At 36.4% G+C, this 17,631-nt stretch overlaps 1 protein-coding gene across 3 annotated transcripts in view; it reads left to right on the top strand.

Moving 5' to 3' along the window:
• The window catches only part of GBE1 (1,4-alpha-glucan branching enzyme 1), a 165,293-nt gene extending 149,998 nt beyond the window's left edge, over positions 1-15,295 (top strand). For 2 of the 3 annotated variants that reach the window (XM_048326884.1, XM_048326902.1), the window contains exons 15-16: positions 3,556-3,673; positions 13,280-15,295. In XM_048326884.1, coding sequence (XP_048182841.1) covers positions 3,556-3,673; positions 13,280-13,336 — 175 coding nt within the window. In that variant the 3' untranslated portion in view covers positions 13,337-15,295. Of the gene's footprint in view, positions 1-3,555; positions 3,674-5,445; positions 13,050-13,279 lie in introns of those variants that run through there. The other variant, XM_048326893.1, reaches the window with a different exon arrangement.
• Positions 15,296-17,631: the final 2,336 nt, after the last annotated feature.

Here is a 17,631-nt window from a genome sequence, read left to right on the forward strand (position 1 = left end):
ACTTCATAAATTATGCTCTTTCAGAAGCCTTTTCATGAGAAAGGCAGCTTGAACTAACAAATTATTTCTGCCTAATTTGCTTCAGTTTTGAGGTAGCTGAATAATCAACATCTAGGTCAGCTGTCTCTAGTTTTCTGGTTGTAGATAAAACTTTGAATGTTAACAGGAAAACCATTCATAAGTTTCTGATTTTATGTTTTTAATACTACCTAGGCCTTTCTGTGGAATAGTTCTTGGATTCCAAGGCCAGTCTGCAGTGAAAATTCAATATGGAAACCTTCTTTCCTCTGTTCAAAAGGAACATGGCTGAAAGGATGGAGAAATAACAGAAAAGGGGCTTAAAGATTTCAGAAACGACTCCTTTTCCTTCCTTGAGATTCCACACTAGATTTTGTTAAATAATTTTTCGTCTGTGTTGGAAGTCTCATTAAAATGAAGCTATATGTATGTATCCCCCCCTTTTTTAACAAAGTTTGTTATCTTGGCTTAAAAGTAAATCTGCATTTTATGTTTATAATCACCAAGCAACATGAATTGATGTATTTCTAAATTTACATGTGGTTTAAACAAAAATCATATTTGGCTGAAGCAAAAAGGGACAGTACTGCCTCCCTCTCAGTACTTGTGCATGTGTCGAGTGCTTAAATGGCTTCAACTGTCATTGAAATATCCTGAGCTTAATTTTATCAGGCCAAGGTGTTTAACTTCATTACAAAATTTAGCCAAATACTCTCCATATGCTTTTTGTCACTTCTAGGTTGAATCCTTAGTCTTCAAAATTAACAGTGTGTGGAGCGGAGCAACAGTGGTACCCTTCATCTTGAAATTATTTATGCTAGTTTTTCTGTGAAATTCAAGAATTATTAAAAACAAAATGGCCAAATCACTTTAGACTCTATCACCCCCACAAGCACCACTTTGATTCTTTTATCAGCAGTAAGTGTTGGAAAAAATACGAATTATCCTATTGTATGATTTGCATTTACTTTGCAAATGTGTCACTAAACATGTAGAAGATTAAATTTAAAAATTGTGTTAAAATATGTATTTCAAAACATTGTGAAAGCACAGTAATTCAGTAATTAATATGGTAGATAATGTGTCAGTTTTTCCATTTTCAGCTCTATCTATACAAGGGTTCATTGCTTTTGCTGCTCTCCTCCCTTGTAGTGGGTAGGAAGTTTAGTTGGAGCACCAAACTGAACAGAAATCAGTTTGGTTTTTTCAGGTTTTTTTTTTTCCAGTGAGAATACAGGCTAGTATTTCCAACACTGTCACTAAAACAAAAGAGACCTCACTGCATAAAAAAATCCTTCTATTATGTACTTAGTTAAAATGTACATCTGTTGTTTAACATTTTTGTGAAAGTAATCTTCAGAGAACTAGATGCCTGAAAAGTTCTGAAATGTGAAAACTGACTTTTTTGTGAGGCTTTAAGTTGGAAGGCAAATGCACATGTTTACCAAACTAGTTATTTTTCCCAGACAAATATCTAATTTGTTAAGATCTTAAAATTCTTTTGTGACCCCATTATTCAGGATCTGGTTAACAATATTTACACAAAATAGGCTATATATGTGTGAAGACATGGTGATATTAACTTCAGCAGTGCTCTCTGGCAATACAGACATAATTTTATGAATTGTTTTTAAAACAGCATGGCCATAACGATGGCATTTGCTGTAAATAGTTTTAAGGGAATCATTAAACATGTAAGGACTTTCAACAACACTGATAACTTATTAAATGTAATGTGTAGTGTAGATCACAGATGCAAGCCGTGAAATGCTCCATGGAGACATTCTCCTGCCATGTTAATAAAAAATGTAGTGGAACAGTAGCAGACATTGCTGCTGCTGAAAGGACACTGAAGAGTGACTAGATCTTGTATTTTTGTGGCTTTGCTTGTTGTACATGACAACAAATGGATGGTAATTTGAACGTGTTTATAAGATAAAGGAGGGGAGAGGTGTGTGTGGTGTGCACATGAAGGCCTTTGAGGACTGAAGCTGGCAAAGTATAATTTTCCAAATTTTTTTTTTTTTTTTTTTTTAATAAGGAAAGATAACAAGCATGAGGATCTTTGGGCAACTGCCCTGTAGAACTCAACAACTAGCTTGGCAGTTTTGGACCATTCCTTCATTTTGCTGCAAACACTTGTGGGGAAGGGATTAGTTACCATTCGTGGTTTGGGAGATAATTGACAGCTTTGCTCTTTTCCTCATGTGCATTTACTTTTCTTCATTGCAATCTTCTAGACTGAAGTGTCTCAGAGTAAATTTGTGGTTACTTCTGTGTGATGTCATGCTTCAGCCTTCCTTGTCACTAGAGATTTCAATCAATAAGGCTGGTGGTTGGGAAATTTTCCAGCTCATCTGATGGAACTGTGTAAAGAGACTTGAAAACAATTCTGTTTATATCACAATCCTTCAGGTTTTGAGCAGGCCTGTTTTCAAAAGGTTGAGCAAACACAGAAGCCCAAGAACAGCTTGAGAACCACTGACTTTTTTGAAAGAGTGTTGCTTCACTCATCCCTAATCCTATTAAATACAAGCTCTAGGAAAATAAGATTCTTCCACAGCTTAGAATAGAGGAAGCAGATTGTGGGTTATAGAGCACTGTTATTTCCCTCTCTTTTTTGGGTGGTGGGCAATGGGGATTGCTTTCTGTTGTAATTTCAGGAGGGAAAAAGATGCTTTAATTATGTCCAATCAAGAAAATACAAGGTACTGAAATAATAAAAAAATTAAAATATTCTATTTGGTTTTGTCTCATATAAGAAAAAATTGACTTTTGAACATGAGTTAGATCTCTATTTCCCCATTTATTTCCTTATGTTTTCTGACTTTATTGTTTCAACTTTATCTTTCATTTTTCACTTAATCAGTTAGAATCCTTTTAAGTAACTACAGGTATTCCAACTCATTGCTACACTTTGTTAAATAATTCAACCCATTTTAACAACTCCAGTCAGAATGTTTGTCTCTTAAAAAGACTTCTCTTAGAATATATTCTTTCTTTTGTTCCTCTGTGTTGTAATAATTCAAACTTTTTTTTTCAGAAGACTCTCAAAGGAGTTACGGGGTTTTCTTCTGTAAAATTACATGCTTTTCTCATTGACACTTGATCAGATTCTGACAGACTGTAAAATATTGCTAAATACCGATGGATTTTGATGGTCAAAATTATGTTACTTCTTAAATGCAATTCAAATGCATCCTTTTGTTTAGTGGTACATTTTTAGTCTAGTTTGTCACCTGAAGTGCTGTGCATATCTGATGTAATGTAATAAACTTATCATTCATGGCAGATTGCAGAAGACACTGGCAGGTGCTCTCTTTCATAGGAGTCACTATGCTAAAGTTAAATTTTCAGGACGAAACTTCATATGACTTCTATGTGTTCTGAATGGTTTTCCACTCTTAGGTTTGTTATGATTTTTGCTTTATATTGAATATATCAGCATGCTTCCATTCCTGCAGTTCTAGATTTTTTGCTTTGATTTCTTTCCTGTTTAAGAGTAATTTGGCACAGTTCCTTAACAGTTGCCTTTAAGTATAAAATCCTTCTGGATTCTGATGCTGGAGAATATGGAGGGCATCAAAGGCTGGACCACAATACAGAGTACTTCTCTGAAGAATATCCTCACAATTATCGACCTAATTCAATTATGGTAAGTAAATTGTTTGGGGTGTTTGTTTGTTTGGAGGGGGTTTGTTTGCTTTTTTAAATTCTACTTTAATCTGTGTAAGTCTTGCAATTCTTTGGGCAAATATGGAGTCTATTCTAGTATCTGGGGGAGGGGGAAATTTTAATTTATTTCCTGAAATTAACCTTTGTCTAAATACAGTAGAGATAATAACATTATGATTTGATTTTAACCAATAATGTTAACTAATTTTTCTCTTTCAACCTTACTTTTATATTTCCATGCACTTTTGCAGTGTCTGGCGCACAGTGTTCCTTGCCAACATGCATGAAAACCTACTAATATGCTTTTGAGTTACTATCCTTGATATTATAATTTGCTTTATATTCATGTCTGAGAAACTCCATCTTCATGCTTGCTTTGTTTGAAGCTCTGCAGAAACTGAATCTTGGTTTGCTGTCTTAAAATCATGTGCTTAACTCTAAGAATTAGAGCAAATCATGCGTTTGCCAACTAGCTTTTTCCGACTCAGTTTACAGAAAAACTGCCAAATGGAACAGAATTTCTCTGTTCACATCAAGAATTTCAAAGATCTCTAAAGTGGTATGAGTAATGGACAAAGACTTTCCAACAAATCACCTGAGATGAATTGGGAGACATATCCTTGCATACAATTTCTGTTAGCTGAGGTGGTCACTAATAAAACTCTACCTTTCTTAATTGCTCTTGAAATCAGAATCATTACAATTAGCAATTTGAATACTATATTTTCCCCATTCTTTATGTATACATATATATGTGCACATATTTCCCATTCTTTATGCATTCACATATGTCTGTATGCTCACAAGCACAAGAAAATAAGATTCAAAAAGGCTGAGAATTAAGGCAAGAGTTCACTGAAAAAATTCTCGAAACACTTATATTGCTGAGTAGATTTTTATACTTAAAACATTTGTGTGGGTGAGGGGTATGTGTCTCTATGCACAGGTATATTGGTACCCATGAACACCTACAAATAAGTTACACTTGTAACCTTAAGAGCCTGCAAAAATGGAGCGTTTGCACTGATTTGTGTGGGCCACTCCTCTTCCATGGCAGAACGGAACATGAATTTCTAATGTCACATCTAAACTTTTCTCATGAGATCTAAACTCCTGAGAATGATTGTCACTTCTAATCTCTCCCTCTCTTTCTTTCACTGTATCCAGAGTATTGGCATTTCTTTCATTTGCCTGATTTAAAATAATTTCATTACATAAAAATTTTTTGTGCTTTCGTTGTGCTTGGTGTAAAGGATCTTAGGAATGGTTTTTTGTGGGGTTTTTTTTAAAGTATCTGCATGTGACAATGTCCTCATAACGTGGGTAAGTATTTGTGCTAATTTGAAATGAAAGGTCTAGGATTTCATTCCTGAAGGTTATGTAGCAAAGTAATGCTTCCAGAATTCTTGCTTCGTGTGCCCAATTCAAATACATTGCCTAGGTGATTGGAGAGCATCTTAATTATCTATCACTAACTTTTGCAAGCCAACAAACTGTAATTCGGAATTTATATTTCACATTTGGTCCGTTTGATGGTGAGTGCAAGCCATCCAAGGCAGAAAAAAGAATGACAGAATGTGAAGCTGCTGTTTGTTAGGAGCATGTGGAAGATAAGGCGTGGCAAACACAGCAGCAAATGCACTTGTGCAGCATAAGCTGTGGCATGGCAATGGCACCTCTAGGTAAGAAAGAAACCCAGCAGCGTGGGTCAGGTAAACTTTCTCTCACGTCCTTCATATTCACAATTCACAGACCACCTTCAGCCAACCCCCCAGAGGATGCCCCATGCACCAAATAAAGGTAAAATACCAGTGAAAGGACACCGAGTAAAAGTAACTGGGGAAAAAAACCTGGAAAACCTAAATTCAGCAAATAGATCTTCACGTAAGGAAGAACAGAAGTTACAGTAAATGCCTCCAGCTGCTATTTTGCAGTAAAACAAAGATGTTTTATTTTAAATAGCAATTTACATTGAAGTTATTGGGTAATTTGTCCTGTTTAGGTGTTTCTTTAGGCTTAATTGCAGTTTTTAAAATCCAACTCAAAAGTCTTCCCATCAGATTTCTTTTCAAGTAATGTATGATGCCACCCTGATAAACTCATAAAAGTTATTTTCCTGCCATTTAATAATTATTTTATTCTCTTTTCATAATGCATGAGACTTAAGTTTGTTCTTTCAAAAATTTTAGTTCCTCCTCCACCACAAACTTCAAGGAGGTAGTTTTTTAATGACAGATGCACCTCCCTTAAGGTGTATGAGTAAACATTGTCAGCAAAACATGCCCAGAGGGTCGTGACAAAATGAAATCACATGCAATAATTCTGCTTCTCAAGTCAAGCTTAAATAGCACCCAAATGCGTTACAAAAATAGAAGATTAAATGTGACATGATTCATTCTAAAAAAATCACCTAATAAAAGAAATATTCAAGGTGGCATATCAAAATGAGAAGAAGGGAGATATGAAATTCCTGGAGCAAAGAATCCTGGAAGAAGATGAAGCTTTGTAAGTGCTGCTGAGCATTTCACTGTACAGTTTTCAGGCTTGTTTAGTAAAGCTATTAGAGGGCCAGAATTCAAAATCATCAGAAACACCCTGAAAATGCCATAGAAAGTGCACAGAAATTTCCTTTGTAATATGACTTATTTAAATAATTGTACTAATTTTTCCATTTCACTGCTTTTTTATAATGGATTGTTAACAAATATATGAAATGTACGTAACATTCCATGTAATCAAACTTTCTAATAACGAGCTGTGAACCATTTTGTCACTTTTTACCACAGCTTCATTTCTGTTTACAATTCCACTGTGGTATTCTCATACTTGTCTTTTTTGGGGTATGTTTTATAAAAGATGTGTGCTTTTTGAATGCTTCTATAAACCTTTAGTCTTGCTTATGTCTCATCATCTCTTTGCAAGATGTAAATTAAGTGCTGCACACACATTTCAACCCCTGCCAGATCTTAGTGTCCCTTTAGGGATTAATTCATTTGTTGGTAACGAATTTGGCTTTTGTGGTTGGATGTGAAATTTAGGTGTGGGGCAGGGGGAAGAAGTAGTATAATATTTTAATAACATGTCACTCAAAATGTTTTGTTGGTCTTTTCTAAGGTATCCAACTTGACTGAATTTTACTGTAGGAAAGAGCTAGCTATCAATAAGTGTGCTACTAAATTTTTTGTACCCCAGCAAAAGTTTGGATTTATATGAAAATGGAGGGGGGTTATACTTTGTGCACCAACAGAACTGAGTAATAAGGCTAAGTGGAATATTGCAGAGGATGTTGTGTCATTGGAAAAGTAGTATATGATTTATTGTGAAATATAATTGCTTAACATATTTCAACTTCCATAGATTTACTTTTTCTGTAGTTCATTCCAATTAGTTAAAAAAATAAATAAATGTCAGAGTATTCCTTTTCTGTTGTCCCCAGTGCTGTCTTTTTTCTGATTCTCTATTTTTGGCATTCAGTGACATAATCTTTTCACATTAAATGAAAGTGAAATTATGTAGTTTATTTTAAGAATATCCTTATTATAGGCTTGGGTTTTTAACCTTGACCTCAATGTATACTATTCAATGTCAAAGTGCAACTTCCTGCTTCCTTGAGTCTGTGGACAAATTAAAATACTCCCATAGACTGAAATGATCTAAAAGCTTTTAGTGACCTTAGCTTTGAAAATACTCATTTAAATAACTTTCATGATAAGGATTTATGTATGGAATTTTAAGGGACTGATGTAATCTTTAACTGTTGTCTCCCCTGGCATGCACAGATATACAGATTAAATGAAAGAACATTTGTAGTTAACTGTTCAAACGAGGTGAATCAGTCAGAATTTAATACCAGAAAGGTCTTTTTGATTTTTAGCTCTTGATGATTAAGACTTCTAAATGCATTTGTTCATCTTCATTGGTTGTTTGACTTCTTAAAACCACCAGCAAATGTAATGCTTCCAAAGTTACTCTGTCAGTAATTTTGTTTTATCCTATCTTCCTTCTCAGTCTACTTGTTTTTCAGGGGGTTTTGCCATCTCTTTTAGAGTACTTTTTGTCAATGTGAAAGAAGAGTGCGAAGATAATACAGGAACAATTTTGAGACACACCCTGTGCAATATATGGACTTCTTTTGCATAAATGAAGCAAGACAGTCTAAGAAATTATTTTCTGCATATTCATGCTGTATAGCTGTAAATTGAAAAACAAATTGGAAGGCAGAACTTCACATTCTTTTAAGCGTACCTTCTTTGTCATGTGCAATATCTAGCAAAATGAAAACCAAAATGTGTGAGGTTTTGTATAATAAATTATAGTCAGAAAGGAAGAGCTATCATCTATTTTATTCTTTGATGGTTAATTATATTCTCAGAATAGTGTCCGTGTGTGACAATTAGTGGTGATACAGGGACAGGAGATTGTCTAAAGCCCTCATTTTAATTAAAAGTTTGGGATAATGTTGGCACAGACTCTTGTGACATTGCCTTCTGCATCTACCAGCTGCAATATGTGCTACTGAGTATTTTTCTGCAGTGCCTGATCTAGCTCTGAGTTCTAGTAATTCTCCCATCTGTTACAAAATGACCTTGAAATTATTTTTAGGGCTTGGTGTTTTCCAGTCCTGAAAGTCAGATGAAGAGTAGTTCATTGCAGTTCCAGCCAATTTCAGTTGAGCTTGCACCTGGTACTGAATTAGTCTGACAGATCTGAAAGTAGCAGTTGTCATTTGCAGAATCTCTTGCTTGTGGGTTTTTAGATACATTTGGAGATTGCTGAGTATTTTAGTCCTCTCCTGGAATATATAAGGTGATATTTCTGCTTGTAGCTGCTGCTGTTCACAGGTGCTTCCTACATGTAGTATTCCTGTACTCTTCTTAACTCTTTTAATGTCTTTTTTTTTCCTTGAAGTTATCTGGATATTCATAGAAAAAAACGTATAAGGAGTAAGTGTTTGGCTGAAAACATCTTGCATTCCTGGCCAGTAGTAGTACCAGTTGTTTTTTCCCTGTTTGTGAGATAGCCATCATGAATAGACTATGATCGTGACAGAACTCCATGTGTGTTGGTGGCAAAGCGGTTGGCTTTAAAAAAATCTCCTTTTTTTTTTTTTTTTTGTCTCTTTACTAGAGATACTGTTTGAATGCCAGAAGCCTTCATCTGTGTGGGACTTGCCTCGTTGCAGACAGTGTAACTGCCTCATATTGACATGCAGTATAAAAAGGTCAAAGGTGCTAACAAAAACCTGTTTTGTATTTGACTTATAAACAAGATTCCTGTCCCCCACCATCTTCTTTGTTAGCACATCTGCTGATGAAGTAACAGCAGTTACTCCATTCCTGCCAAATTGAGAATAAAAAGACTTTCAGTGATATTTTATGACTAAATGTTTGAAAGTTAACTTTGTCAAAAACTGTCTTTGCAGCTGAGTCATCCTGTCTCAAACAGATTTGATGTCTCCAGTTCCCATGTTACACTCCCCCATTGGAAAAGGCCTCATGAACCTTCCTGAGTGTCTTTTTAGATGTCTTGATGGCTTCCTAAAGTAGTGGAGTTTGTGTGAACCTTAGAGGGCTCAAGGTTGTGAGTTAGCAATTGGTATAGAGAGCAGAGGGACAATTTGTTGAGATCTAAAGACATGAATAACCTGGTCTGACCTCAGAGCTCACCCTGCTGAAAGCAGGGAGTTTGGGTCTCCTGAGGGCCTTTCCAGCATGGGTGAGCCTGGAAGGGAGGAAGTGGCTGGAAAGGGTGTTCAGGATGAGCAGAAAGCTTGACACAGAAGAGAGACTCTGATGGTGATTTGATTGATGCGAATCAAGATGTGGGTTAGCTATGAATGAATTCTCTTTAGTGTTCTGTTCTTTGGGTTTTCACTTCTGTCCATGTTCATCAAGTGAGCCTTGGGAAATGGTGAAGGAGACATGAATGGGATAAAACTTGAGATCAGAAAAAGCAGGTTAAAAGAACAGAGATCAATAGAACTGAAGCTGGTAATTGAAAGTATATAATTCAGCAACAGTATATGAAAGAATAAACTTCTGAGACACGCTTCCCAGGATATGGAAAAAGTAAAAAATTGCATATCTCTGATAATGTTTTTTGCTGATGAATACCTAGGTTTCCTGTGATGGTTTTAATCAGGAAATCTCATTGTACTTTTAGTATACTTGTCTATTTATAGATAGCTATATATCTCAGGCTGTATACTATATATATAATGAAGAAGGGCAAGAAGGTGATTTTGCAAATCCACTGATTGGAAGAACACCTTAAGAAAAAAAAGACAAGTCCCTTGACAAAGGGAAGACTCAAAACTTTGATGGAGAATATGGACAATACAGGAGTAGTCAGTGCCTTTTTTCGGCTCTGACTCCAAGGGCAAAGCCTGCTTTCAGACCCTTTCTGTGTGACAGTGCACCACTGAAAATAAAGTGGCAGAGCAATAGGTTAAAGATGCTGTATATAAGTGAGATACACCCAGAGGCTTGGATGATTTCAGTGATGTGATTGCAAGGCTATTGTCTGAGAAAAATCATAGTGGCCAGGGGAAATTTCTGACAACTGAACTAAGGCTGAAAAGGAAGGCTGAGGGGTCTGTAGGGAAGTTCCTCAAGAAGTCAAGAACCACCTCCTCTTGGAATCTCTGTCCAGGCAAGTGGGTTACATGAGATGGGTCAGTCAGAAAGCCATCCTGGATTTAGCAAAGTCAGAACATGCATGGTCAGCCTGATTGCTGTCTTGATGAAATGACTCAAGCTGTATGCACAAGGTTGCTCCAGTCAGTTCAGTAAGACTTTCAGCCTGGTCTCCTGCAGCATTCCTGCCTAAGAGCTGAGGATCTACAGGGCTGGATAAGATTGTTGGGTCACTGGGTTTGGCTGGGCCACTGCAATGCCAGCAATCAGAGGCCCAGTGTCCAGCTGCTGTTTGGTATCGAGGATACTGATACTGTTTGGAGTCTTGAGCAGTGACCAGCATGATGAGACAGAGCACAGTTGTAGGTGACACTGAATTGGAGTGAACCATTGATCAATTGAATGTTGAAGGTCCAATCCAGACATATCTAGAGCTAAGGATTGTCCATACTTTTATGTATTTGAAGGTGTCTGGTCTCAAACATACAATAAAACGCTTGCATTTCAACTTATCCTGTCAGCAGTGGATTCCTGGCTTTTTTAATCGTGTCATTTAGTGGCAGATTGAAGGATATGCTTGGAGCACAGTCAACTTGGTACAATGGCTTGAAACAGTCAGTACAGTCAGGAAAAATATGGAGAAAATAAATTTAAGTTAAGGGGGATATGTTACTACGAGAGTGGTAATTCAGGTGAAAGGGGCTGAAAGAAAAGGAATAATATTGGAGTGAAAAGGCTGAGTAAGTTCTGTGGTTCAGGCTATCAGAAGGAGGAGTGGAGGTGAGAAATCTGGGCTGAAAACCCTGCTGGGATCCTGGGCATATGATCTTCCAGTTTGCACCTTACCTCAGGAAAGACGAGTGATCTTCCCAACCTCGCTGGTCACATTTTTCTTCCTCAGTCCATCACACAAATGTTCTGAGTTCTGTCTGTTGAAACAAGTAACAAAGCCACAGCACACAGAACATAGTATTTCTGGAAATATTGTTGGACTGGGGGAAAGGAATACTACTTACGTATTTGTAACAAGTATTATCTAATACTTGTGTAGTACTTTTCCTTTTAAAAAAATTGTACACCAGTGGAATGAATAATTAGTAATCTTATTTGTAATTATTAATATGTTTAATCAACAATTGGTATTTTTTTCATTGTTCATGCCTTAATTGTTGCTTTTTGTAGCAAATAGCCTTGGAGGTGGTTACACTGACCAATGAAATAAGATTAGGAGATAGTGCCATATGTGGCTTTTCTATGGTTTAGCAAGAAGCCCACCAACATGAAAAACTCTAAAATGCATATTTAATTTCCCTAGGTAAGGACAAAGTATGTGACTAAAGTAATAAGCTGGCAGATACTTCTCTTCACAGCAAATGGAAAACACATCTGTCATTAGTTTAAATACAATCATCTGCACAAATTCTGAAATTGTGCTTAAACCAGTTTTAAAATCCTGATTGTCGGTGAAGTGGTTGGAGCTGGATGATCCACACTGCTCTCAGATTCTCAGATGATGTAAATTGACTTTAAAGGAATTGGGCTAATTTACTCCTCCTAGGATCTGACACATTATTGACCAGAATATAACTGAGAATTGCTGTGTCCTCTATTAACGTTAATTTTTATTCCCTTAACTGAAGTAACATTTTACAAATTCTTTCTTAGAAAACTTATTTCTGTTTGTTCCTTCTCCTTTCTCACTTCATCATCCAAACCCAGAGCGATGAATTTCTCAGTACACAACTTCAAAATCTCTCCTTTATCTATATGTTTTGAGGTAGTTGACTTCATTAAGTGTTTCCTCTCCTGCACAGGTTTATAGAAGCTATTTATCACAGAAACCTTAGGGGAAATCATTATGTTCACTGCCTTTCAAGTAGCATTGGACACAGTTCTGTCTGGTTCAGTGAAGATCAGCTGTTCTTTCCCTTTTTCTCCTTTTCCTAAAGCTCTTTCCTTTATTGCTTTACTCTGTTTTGAAAACAATGAAAGCCTTTCATGCCATCAGGCTCTCGTTAGCAGATAACGCAGTCGAAATTGCAGAATATTAGACATTCCACAGAGATGAAGGATAGTCAGTTGTCAGACTGAAGCCAATAATCTTCAATCTTGTGTTACCTTTTATAATTGCATTTTTATTGACTTGTTCAGAAAACACATTCATAGACCTGACAATTGATGGAGTACCGTGTATCAAGGTAATTGGTGGATAGCACATATCGGTCTTGTTTGCTGATGGTGACCGCTCAGCTTGGAAGGAATGCTGTGAAAAATACATCGCCACATTTTGTGATCTATGAGGACTCTTTTGATTATATGTGTTATTTTTGTGGTATGCAGGGAAAAAAGGGGAAGACAAATGCGATCATTTACATGGTTAATTTTGATTCTGTCCAATCTTGAGAGTGAGTTTTATTGCTCAGACACTGACATTCCATAGACATGCCAAGAGTGTGAACAATATGCTGCTGTGTCATATTGCTGGTATTTACCTGTAGCAAATGACATCACAGGCCTTGGGGCAACTGTAATTCACGGCAGAAGGGAGTTGCAAAACTTTGTCATTTATCATTGACCAGTCTGTTGACCTAGATGTCCTCAGGTTTCTGAAACTGGTCGTTGTAAGTCATATGAGGCCCTCTCCTGGTAGCCACCTAAAATATATCATGATGAGATATTTAAAAAAAAAAAAAAATGTAGAAAAGAGATTGAAAATAGATTGTAATCAGTCTGCCTTTTAAATTTTTATCTTGTGTAATTCCAGTGCTAGGGACTAAGCAGTCAATAATCATACTTTAAATATTATATTTATGACCCAAAACACTGCACAAATGAAAGATTTTTAACAGTTAAAATATGGGGATTTTTTCCAAATGCTGTTATTAAGAAGTTGGGTCCTGTAAGGTTTCTGGGTTTTTCAGCTGTTCTTGTTCTTGTCCCGTTTTTCCCAGGTGTACATTCCAAGCAGAGTGGCTCTTGTGCTTCAGAACACGGATATCCCAAAGTGAAGTTCTCTGTATCTACCACCAAGGAAGCAAGTCACCAAGAAGTGCTGATACACTGTACTAGTACTAAGTATAACAAAACTTGCTCTAAGGAGGCTTTCTGAGACTGAGTATAGTAATATTAGGTGTTTAAAATGTAAGATTAATATTCACATGTAATTGCAGAGCTCTTGACTTGCTAGACCCTCTTTTGAGGAAGCTTTACAAAGAGGCAGAAAGGAAAACGTTGGGTTTGTAGTTCTAGTAGTACAAAATTACACTTAAGGTGTTGCAAAGCAGCAGGTATTCTCAATTAAAATGTTGTTTACAGAACTTTATCAGGAGTGATAAGAGTGATCCTGCTCCAAAGTTTGTAATTTCTTATAATCCTCATTTTGATAGTGAATTCAAATATTCATTATATATTAATGCTTCTTACTAAAAGTAAGTAGTTTGCTTAAATAAAACAGAAGTTTTTGGCTAAAAGGCAGCCTTAACGGTTTGTGGGACCTAATTTGAGGCTCCTCTTCTTCAATGAAGTCTAACATGGAATTAGAAATGTTTATCCAAAAGGATGAGAAGGTCCTCTGAGAGTCTTGTACTTTGCCGTTTTTTATTTAATTAAAAATGCACAAAAATGCTGGGCAGCAAAACGAGCGGGCCGGTTGAGTGGTGGCCTGCTGATGCTATTGTGTGTGCTGGTTATCTGCTCCCACCTAATCGCTTAGTCTGAGCATCTCACTTGTTGCAGCTGGACAAAAGTCACACAACTCTTCTACTTAGATCACTAAAATGTTCAGTGAGAAGCATGTTTTGGTCTTAATGCAACAATACCACACTGGAAGAGGTACTTAAAGTGCAGTTCTTCCCACTGCATTTATTTCACTGACATCAGGACCTTGCAGTACTGATTTCACTACTTCCAGAAGCTGCCTTTCAGCTTGGAACATGATGATGTTCTTGCACTTTTATAACTTTTGAAACATTGCTTCTCATGAAGAAGCAGTCTCAAAATACAGTGATCAAACTAAGGTTTTTTTTTTGATTAAAATTAAGATAGTTAATTATTGGAGTGCTGCTAAGATAATTCAAGTGAGTTCCTTCACGAGCTACAACTTTTTTGTAAAGAGTAAGATTTTGTATATTTGAAAATGTATTGCAGAGTATTCTGGAAAATTAATACCAAATTAACGAGACATGCTTTATTTTGTTCCATTTATTTAAAAACATATTTGAATTGGTTCTGAAATGAATGTCTTTTGTACAAATCTGAATTTTCTAACTTTTAAAGTAGCCAAAGAGGAAGATGTCTGTGACCATTTCCAAGTCATAATTTTACCCAGTTTCCTTTGTGAACCATTGTGTAAACTACTGAAGAGTTGGTGCCAACACTGGCAATCTATTCACAGTTCTTGGAATGCTTACTTGTGGCTTACTTCCTAAGCAAAATAAGGGATGGAATAATGCAGCATGATGGAAAAGAGTCTTTTGCAGAGTTCACACTGAGAAGACTTTGTGGACATCCCCAGTCTGATATGTTCTGTGTGGCAGAGAATGTTATATTGCAGTTGAGTACCATAGGATCATGCTTCATTTTCCTCTACACCAGTTTGATCATTGTTTGGTTGTGGGCTAATAAAAGCATTCCTGTTACGCTATGACTTTAAATAAAATATACTGAACTGTTTTAGCAACTGGAACTGATTATCTTTTTTTTTTTCCCAGATTGTTTTCCTTGTAGTGAAATAACGAGCAACTTCTAATACATGTTATATTTACATTGTATTGATCTAATATGTTTTATAGGGTGGTTTGTTTTTTTTTTTTTTGTTTTTTTTTACTGGCACCAGTTCCAGGTTTCAAAATGTAATGCAAGGCAAGCGTCTGTGTCAAAACTTTTTCCAAGAGAAGGAATAAATGTATGATGTGAAGTAAAAACTGTAAAATTACATGCAAAATAAACTCTGAGGAGGAGAAAACAAATACATATATGGTTTCATTCCTTGCATTGTAAAGTGATTTTACAGTGGTCTTAACACTGAAAGATTACATTTTGCCCTATCCTGAAATCAGGGACTTGTCTTGGTCAAAAAAAAAATCATAATGAGATTGGTAGAATATTTTTTCCTATGCATATTTTCTTTAACATAGTGATAGATTAGTAAAAGTGAACCACAAAATTTGCAAGGTAAACATGCAACTACAGAAAGCATAATAATTAGGGTTTTTTGGAGCCCACCTCTGCATTTGTGAGAGTGCTACTGCCTGTCTTGCAAGGCTGGAAAATTTTCCCTTGCAATACCCCTGGAAAGCCAATTTCTTCCTCCTGCTGTTTGAATTTTGATGGATTATGAAGAGAAATTAAGCTTTCACCTTCCTTCTAGTGACACTCTGATTGCAACCAAGGCTCCTCCTTACGGTCATGTTCTGAGGCTGTCACCATGTCTGGTTGAAGCCTGACACATTCTGAGAAGCACAGGAACTCCAGAGCTTTTTTGCTTGGCCACACCTCAAATCAGCACTCCTTAGTTCTGTCACAGAAGTAAATGAAGTGGTCTGTGGTGATTTATCCCAGGGCACAAAGCTCTCCACAGATATTCAGACATAGTGAAGGAACACTCTTTAAAGATAACCTTTCTTAGTCTACAGGACTGATAAGGATTTATATTTCAACATGTAGAAATGCAGACCTCCCCGTCACCTGGGAATTCTTGGTAGCCCTGGCCACAGAAGTTGTTGCTCCACAATTTCTCTAACACTCCATGAGAACTCAAGCTCACCTTCACCTGCCAGTTCATCTAAAGTTTCAGACTGACCTTCCCTCTGTCTTGCACTCTGTGTGTGAAGGGTTCTTTGTACTTAATAATTCGATTTACTCTCCAGACCAAGTGGTTATTATGATAACAGGCAGGCGTCCACTACACTGCGGTGTTCTATGAGCAATGAATTTTAATTTCCATGCTGTTTTCTCCTCCTCCCACAACTCAAGCTTTACTGTCCTGAGGTTTATTTTAAAGATGAAGAATGGAGTCATTGTTTAAAATTGGTGAGTACTTCTGGAAAACAAATTTTAGTGGAAAAAACTCCACTTTGTGGGGTTTCTTTCCTATGAAGTTTTTCTTGCTCATTCTATTCAATTTAGTAAAGACTTTTAACCATGTGCTCTGAAAGATGGGAATGTGGTGCTGGTAGTACCCTGCCAAAGGGAGAGCAGCTGTGTGAACAGTAAGATACCAGATAAGCAATTGTGTGGTACTTGCAGATATTGCAAGGTGATATTTTTGTGTATTAATCTGTCAGTCACAGTTCTGCTTTCAAACGATGTTTTAAGCATCTTGAAGTAGTTTTAGCTTCCCCATTTTTTTCATGACTCCAGGTTCTTAGCAGCCCATCAGTGGTTAAAGGAAGAACTTCCTGTCTATTTAAGTCTCATTTCTTAGAGCTTAAAAGTAACTCAGTAGTTAAGAGTGAAGGGTAACTGAATGAACATCAGAAATTGTTTCCTTAAATAAATGTGGACATTCTATTCTGAATACGTTAAGGTGTATGATTTGTCTGTCTTCTGCTTCATAATTTGATTTTCTAGGGATTTAAGTATTCTGCATTTAAGTGTTTTATCATTGACTGATGTTTCCAAACTGGGTGTGTTGTCATTGTTGAACTACTGCTACGGAGATGAAGCAGTGTTTTACATATTTTCATATATCATACCTTGGCTTATATCCCAGTTTCATAAAAATCAGCCTGTAAGTGGCATCTTTGTAACAATTAATTGGAAGAGTTTGCCAAGGAAGATTCTGGACATGTGTGTGTTTTCACACCTCAGAGTTTATGGTGCAAGTGTTTTGAAAGGGTTGAGAGTGTAATTTGCTGTGATGGAGAGCTGTCTCTTATGCCAATCTTACTTTTTAATTCGGTTTAGATTATCTAGAGTTGGTTTCAGATCCTTGAGGAGAGAAGCAGCTTCTTTCTGAAAGTTTCACAAGCATTTAAGAAAAAAAAGGAAATCCAAAGGGTTTGGTCATGTTTGCCTTTACATAGAGAGAAAAGGATTTATTTTCTTCATGCAATGTTTCCTTTAGGTAGGCTTTGTCAGGTTTTGATTTATGTGAAAATAAGCTGCAGTAGTTGTGATGGGCTGACATATGACTGCTCTTATTAAAAATAATTATATAAGTTGTTGGGTAAAAATAACTCCAGTTTAATACGCTAAAAATATTCTGCTTGTGGAAAGGTAGAAACAAAAGCTAATGATGACTCATTAGATGAGACAAATTATGTTTTTCATGCCTGTGAGTACAATATGTACCCCGTAAATA

The sequence above is a fragment of the Corvus hawaiiensis genome, chromosome 2 (assembly GCF_020740725.1).
Source record: "Corvus hawaiiensis isolate bCorHaw1 chromosome 2, bCorHaw1.pri.cur, whole genome shotgun sequence".
Taxonomy (NCBI): Eukaryota; Metazoa; Chordata; class Aves; order Passeriformes; family Corvidae; genus Corvus; species Corvus hawaiiensis.